This window comes from Anarrhichthys ocellatus, unplaced genomic scaffold, assembly GCF_004355925.1.
Source record: "Anarrhichthys ocellatus isolate YVR2014 unplaced genomic scaffold, GSC_Weel_1.0 scaffold4, whole genome shotgun sequence".
Classification (NCBI taxonomy): domain Eukaryota; kingdom Metazoa; phylum Chordata; class Actinopteri; order Perciformes; family Anarhichadidae; genus Anarrhichthys; species Anarrhichthys ocellatus.
In genome coordinates, this window is record NW_022280034.1 from 1,855,831 (window position 1) to 1,863,234 (window position 7,404).

Here is a 7,404-nt window from a genome sequence, read left to right on the forward strand (position 1 = left end):
GTTCCATTTAATCAGCTAATGGAAGGGAAGGGGGGGGGGGGGGGGGTTCTCAGTGGCGTCATAGCACTGTGCTCTCAGACTCTTCCTCCGGCTCCGCTCTGCTGCTGGTTGACTCAAACAGTGCCAATGAGTTCCTGAAGGGGGAGATGTGGGGCAAGTCAAAGATACCATCCAGGTCCACGTTGATGACGGGGAAGTCCAAGTTACAGAGACAATCTGGCAAGAAACACAGACAGGGATGAGTGAAATAAAAAATACTGTTGACTTGGGAAAAAAAAAGAGAAGTAGAGTGAAACAGATGATTCCAGATGTGGTTTCATCGATGCTGGATGGTGTTACACACAGCAGGCGGGTCATCACAAGGAATAAATAAAGTAAAATAGGGGTGCACGATATACAAGACAGCTTATTGTAGTAGGCAGTATTAATAAATCTTCAAATCTGATGCACGTTATGGCCAAAAGTATGTGGACACTATTGATTGGCCCACTAATGAAAGTATAGCATATATATTTGCAGTGTTATGACCTGGGTGTCTGTGGTGACATTTTCCAGAAACAAAATGCTGTATTACAGTTAAACTCAAACAGAAACTCTAAATAAACCCGGACTGATATCTTAAGGATTGCTACTTTAAACGTCTAAGAGGCATTAATCTGTTATTAATCTGTCCTACAGATGTTTTATGTGTGAAATCCGTGGAGTGCAGCGTTAATGATAAAGTGGCGATGAAATGAAAAATATCTTCATCATCATCATCATCAGTGTTGGATGCAAGGAATTTGTTGGAAATTGGTAAAAAAACAAAAGTGGATATCGTGCATCCTTATTGCTTACACCTGACATGATCAATGTCTGATCAACTCAGTAAACACTGTCAAAACCCCCCAAAACCACGATCAATGTAGTTAGTTATACTGATGTATGAACTAACATATTGACCCCAGTTTAATGCATTTTTGTGTGATGAACAACTGCACAGACAGGAAGTGTGCTGACTGAGGAGCAGCGGTGGGCACAACACTGTGGAGTGTGAGGGGGGGGTATGGGGTGAGAGGAGGGCGGGGGGCAGTGACTGTCAAAGCCAGCTGGAGCAGGGCATTATGGGTTGGAATCCTAAGGGCAGAGAAGGTTGGAGGTTTTTGGGGTCGCCCCCCCCGGTCTGTTCAGCCCATGGAAGCCATGCATCAGTCTCAGCCGCCATGCAAAGGCCGACAGAACGGTTTAAAGCTGGACTGAAAACAGCCGCTGTGTGTCGGTATAAACATAATGAGAAGAGGTCAAATGTCTGGAGGGGTTGGAGGGATGGGGAGGGGTGGGGGAGGCTTTAGCACAGGAACTCCTGCTTACCCTAAAAGTCCCTCTCACACATAGAATCACACTGAACCTCTCGGCTCATACCGCTGTAAGTGAGACAATAAGAGACGTCGACAAGAGGGGAAAATTAGATGAAAACACACTAAGAATGCTGATGTAAATAAATAAAATAGATAAGAGTATCAAGTCCAGAAATAGACAACATAAAACAAGTGCAGATTTATTGTATTAAATATAAATGTGGGATTGTTTGGCGCTTTGAGGACCACAAGCTGACGGCCATATGTTTCCATTACATTGGAGAAAAGCAGACATGTACGAAACGAGGTAACTGACCCCAAAACAATCTAAACTGATAACAAAGCTCTCCAGGTAAGAGGATTTTGGGGTAAATTGCCTCTTTAATCTTTGTTGAAATAAATATCTGGAGGCCACCCGCGTCTCAATCTGACGTTTTATTGAGCATCACAGTTATTAACATTCTGTAAATGTGCTCTTTTCCAACCAGCGGTGATGTCTAGAGAACAACATTTTGTTACCATGTCATGTAAATATTCGTACACTGCTGGGTGGAAATCTATCAAAAAACTATGAATGTATTTGTTACTGAAAGTTTCTGGTAACGAAGTGCTAAGAGTCTGTTACAGTTATCTTGTGATAGCTGGTTGCCCTGATGCCATAATATTTATGCAAAATACAATATTATTATTGTAGTAATTAATGTGTTCAGATAAATCCAGAGGAGTAAAAAGCAAACTACTTTATGTGTAAATCTAATAAAGTAAAAGCACAAATTGAAATGTATATTTCGACATGCAGTGATGCGTTGTGATCGGTTTCATACACCTCACCTGTGGACATGCTCTCCCCGGGAGACAAACCGTCCAGGAGGCCTGTCGAATGGTCCAGAGGCTGGGGACTGGTGCCGGGCGTGCTGGGGGGCTGAGGGGGAGGTAAGCTGGGCCTCGTCCGGGGCGGCTTGGGGGTCGGCCTGGCCTTGGTGAGAGTCCCAGCCAGCGAGGGCGGAGAGGAGAGGGACGGGGCCGTGGCCATCTGGATCTGCCCCGGGGAGCCGATGGTGGCGTATCCCTGCGGGTAGCTGAAGCTGTACGGGGACGGGGTGCTGGGAGGAGTGGGCGACAGGCTGACCGGAGACGGCTGACCTGTCGACTGGTCGGACATGGCTCCCGACTGGCAGTACGGGACTTTGGGGGGGATCGGGGCCAGCTTCTTCGCTGCAAAGAGACCAGAAAGAAAGAAATATATGAATATTGTAAGAACTGCAGTAATGTTTTACACTTGCAGAGCAATTTAGAGGATTTAAAAATGTATTTGGGTGATGGATGACTGTTTGTCTCTGTAGCTTAATAATCCAGTGCTTCTATTATACATTGGTTAAGTTGGGAGGCTTGTAAGAGACAGATACATTCTTAAATGTTTTAGTTCTTAGTATGAGTCAACCTGCAGAGATCTTTCAACTCCAATAATGTCTTTCATTAGACCTTCCCTGTTTTCTTTTAAAAACAAGTAGCCCAACCTGAGATAACTAATACTGAAACATTCTCAGACATCATGCCGCTGTTTTCACAGGCTGAGTAACTCTAACCGTGAAGAGTAAACTCTCCCATTTAATGATCATTATGAAAGCGAGGGATGCTCGCCTCCACTTCTCACTAATCAACTCTGCAGATCCTCAATTACATTTACTTTTGTCATTAATTAGAATATATAATTCTGCCAGAGCAGAGAAGAAAATGGCACTTTCTTAACTCCATTTTGCTCATATTTTGTGTGATATTCAAGCAGTTAACATGAATGCAAAATAATGATTTAAGTGCTAACAATAGCCACGTTCATTGTTCACGTTCATTATGATAATTTTGGGGGCGTGGTTTGTAGGGAGGCTTGACGTGACGAGCTGCCGACTTGCTAGATTTAGAAACTTTTGGAGCTGGTGCTGCTACTTTTATTGGAAAAGAGTCGTCAACTCTGGGCTGGATATTTCGGTTGGATAATTTCCCCAAAAAAGTGAAATCTTGCTCGTTTCACCAATGTTACCTACACAAGTTTTAAAGCTAGGGTTGGTAATCTTGAAAAAAATCAAGAGTACGCTTGATTTTAACAATCATCCAACTGAAAAACCCAACTCTTTTCCAATGACAGTAGCTAGCAGCTACGAGGATAGTAGCTTGAAGAAGACTCAGGTGACGAGCGTTGAGTGCACGAGCATTATTCGGGCAGGCAGACAGACAGGGAGGGAGCTCGTCCAATCATTACATTCAGGCCGAATAAAATGATTGCACGAGCTTATTACAGTGCTTGCGAAAGCCAAGGACCGTAATAAACCAAGATTAAAACTTCAGACCGACATGTGTGATTGGTAGCATATTTACAAATCGATGTGCATGTTTCTGGGGCTTTTAAAATAATTTTCTGTAATTTTGACATGTTCAGACTGATGCGAAGGCATCTCGCTGCCTCGTTACCTCTTCTCAGGGTGTGAGGGCTGTGGTCAGACTGTCCACAAGAAGTCATCCCCTGGAGTCCCTGGAGTCCCTGGAGTCCCTTCTGTCCGATCACTGGAGACAACTCCTTGTTCTTCAGAGTACTGAGGACACACACACACACACACACACACACACACACACACAGGAATGACAAGCTGCCTCATGCATCTCTCTTCTCTTTAATAACATGTCAACCGTGTTTCCATAAATCTCTTGGCAAATAATAATAAAAAAAGAGCACCCATAGTTCCGTGTCAAATTGCCAGAGTGACCACTGTCTGCAGGCGAACATGAGGTCTGTAATGCCGTGCAGCGGACAGCAGTTCAAAAATCCCAAATAAACCCAAATGGCTTAATGGATTTTACTTTTTACGGCGCAGCGCAGCCAGAATGCCAATGAAGGTCGAAACATAACCAGTCCATACCCCGACCGTCGCTCTGCAGATGAGGCATGAATGGATGGTTGAAGCTGCAGTGATTTAGAGACGGGGGAGGGAGGGGGGGGGGCGAAGCACACGAGCATCTTTTGGGGCTCAATATCAAACATAACAAAGACATTAACTCCACACACATCGTGTTGTTTCTGTTCATTCTCAAGGTCTGATGTTGCACCCACTGGTATGACTCATTAACGCCCACTGCATTTTTTATTTTTATAATGGCATGCACTGAAAGCTTTGAATTTCCTTTGTTGCCTGGCAACCGCCTCCTGAAATATCCTGGCAACGTGGACAGTTATGGATCACATTCACAGCAATTATATTAAAAAAGATGGATCTGATAATGGCGTTCTTAAAGAGAATTGGTTTCCGTGATTGACGGATACATAATAAATAAGAAGAAAGAACAGGAGAGGGTGTGTGTGTGGGGGGGGGGGGGTAATCTTAATCTCACCCATCTCCCTTTTCCCCTCACCCATCCCTCTCTCATCTCTCCTTTTTGTGTGTGAGTTGTGTTGGGAGTATACGGGCGAGTTAGGCAGCGTTCTGGTATTTACCTAGTCAGCTTGGCTCCTCTCTCCCGGCTACAGGCGGCCCATGGAGGGGGAGCAGATAGGGGGGTGTTGGGGGGTTTGGGGGAGCCCAGGAACAGGTCGTGGCGAGTGAGAACGAGCGGGGGTTTGATGTACAGGGTGGAGCCATTCGTTTCGGGCGGGGCCGCATGCGAAGCGTCGGACAGGGAGGCCTGTTTGGGCAGGTGCAAGCAACTGGGTTTGGGGTTGGAGTTGACGTCAAACGGCTGAGGGGACGGGCAGAGGGAGTGAGGGAGTGGGGGAGGGGACGGGCCGGGGGGCACGGACTCGGGGTTGGGGGCGACGGGACGCATACCCGGAGGTGCTCGGGTGTGGAAATGGTGGTGAGGGAGCGAGTAGGAGGAGCAAGAGGAAGAGGAGGAAGAGGAGGAGGAAGAAGGGTAAGGGGGAGGCGGCCTCTCCTCCTCAGGGGAGGGGTAGGCGTAACAGGAGTCCGACCAATTGGAGGATGCATCATCCGAGCTGCAATGACAAACATGTCAATGTTTCCTGGGGGATAGAGCTGGAGGTAAAGTGGAGGAATTCATTCATATATAGGAGGTTAAGAGCAGTGGGATGTATCGATTTATCAGTTTAAGTTTGAGAGGAATATTAATTATTGTATCAGGAGGGAGAAGTGAGGGCTCCAGGGGGGCACAGCACAGAGGAAATAAAGAAGAGGTGTTCTATGGGTTTCAAATCACAGAAAGGAAATCAAACAGAAAAGTCACCTCATCCATTGCAGGGCCTTGCGACAATGGACTGTTATGCTGTTAATGATGCTTGGACTAATGACAACAAAAAAACAAAACAGATAAATAATTCATGCACATGCAGCAATGAACTACTGAACATGTGGATCAACTTCTCCCACAAGTTGTTAGGTAAAAATCTTTACATAAAATACAGGAATAAATCTGCACACATGGCTGCTATACAAATTCAAGGATGAGAAAAATAAACGACAAAAAAACAGAAACTTAAAGAACAGTCACAAAGTTCGACATGTCATGCTTCATCAGAGGGGAGACATGCAGGTGATGGTGAGCGTTTGGTGGGGGGAAACAGAAAGAAAAACGTGGAGCAAACAGCGCTGTTGTGGTGTCAGTTGCAGGGCGCAGCAGCAGCAGCACACACGGTGAGGGGGGGGGGGGGGGGGGCGGGGGGGGGGGGGGGGGGTGAAACAAGAGGGGGGACCGGGGGGGGCACGACAGCCTTACCTGGCTCGGTCGCTGTTAGTGGGAGGAGGGGTGGGGGAGGGGGAGGCAGAGAAATCCCCAAGCTGCTCGGGGACGAGAGCGTCAGTGGGCGGGACGGGGAGGTGCACACTCGGTGGCGTGGAAGAGGTTTTACGCGTGGAAGACGAGCCCCTGCGCGACACCCAAGTAGTGTCCATCACCCTGACACCCATGCTGCAGTGGGACAGAGATGCACAGCGAATCAAATCACGGGAGGGCGTGTGTGTCTGTGTGTGTGTGTGTGTGTGTGTGTGTGTGTGTGTGTGTGTGTGTGTGTGTGGTTCAGGTGGGGTCATCAGGGCTGCTAGGACGGGACAAGCTTCATCTGAACCATCATTGAAAGAGGCCTGACCCTGCCTCTAGGGTCACTCTGCTCCACCCACACGGACCTGTATGGATGTACTTATGATCCTGAGCATGCAGGAACAGAGAACAACGTTCCACCTACACACGGTCCCGATTAAAAGTGTAATTAAGTTCCTTTTTCAATGACAATCTCCTGCAAAGATGACGATGCATGAGAAAGGTGAGATGTTAAATCTTTTGATAACTGCAACACGAGAGCAGTTTGGATGAAATAGACACGATGAAGACTTTATGGTCCTTTTGGCATTAAAATAAAAATAAACTAAAGAGGGAGTTTGACGCTTTCTAGTCAAGAGTTTGATGAGAAGATTGACACCACTCTCATGTCTGTCCATTCAAAATGAAGCTAGCAGCCAGTTAGCTTAGCATAAAGACTGGAAACAGGGAATGTAATAAACTAAAAAAATAAATGTTTCTTCCACCTCTGGGGGCCATTAACGCTGAACTTTATATCATAAAACTGATCAGATATTTGCTAAAATGCAGGTGCGAGTTGATCACAAGCAGCAGACGTCGACCTACACATTCCCACATCTGGAAATATATACAAATACAAACAAAAGTGGGAGCGCTCCCTTGTTGACAAAAAACAGGATCATAGAGAGCTGCAGGAGTCCTGGAGTCCTAAAACCAGGAAATGAGTTCTTCACTTCACTTCCTGTTCCCTCATTTCAAAGTCAATGTGTTTTCTAAATGTGTTTTTGGTTAGATGTCGGAAATAAGATCTGTGGTTAACACCAACTGAAAATATTTTAAAGTTTTGTTCTCTGATATAAAATAGGTCAGTAAATGTCCCTCTGTTGAGTTAAGAAGCTTTTACGTGTCTTAAAAAGAGTGTAAATGAGACGACTAAACATCCTCACTAGAACACTAGTCCTCCTTTAGCTTAGTGGTGGAGACGTATAGACTAACGTGACGTCACGTGACCGTGGTGGAGTTCCTTTATAGACTAACGTGAAGTCAC

General features: G+C 46.0%; 1 protein-coding gene across 1 annotated transcript in view; it reads right to left on the reverse strand.

Moving 5' to 3' along the window:
• Positions 1 to 6: 6 nt before the first annotated feature.
• LOC116381082 (rho GTPase-activating protein 44-like) overlaps positions 7 to 7,404 on the reverse strand; it is a 58,302-nt gene continuing 50,904 nt past the window's right edge. The window contains exons 16-20 of the mRNA XM_031842920.1: positions 6,057 to 6,248; positions 4,822 to 5,319; positions 3,804 to 3,925; positions 2,169 to 2,552; positions 7 to 216 (exon numbers count right to left, since the gene is read on the reverse strand). Coding sequence (XP_031698780.1) covers positions 59 to 216; positions 2,169 to 2,552; positions 3,804 to 3,925; positions 4,822 to 5,319; positions 6,057 to 6,248 — 1,354 coding nt within the window. The 3' untranslated portion in view covers positions 7 to 58. The remainder of the gene's footprint in view (positions 217 to 2,168; positions 2,553 to 3,803; positions 3,926 to 4,821; positions 5,320 to 6,056; positions 6,249 to 7,404) is intronic.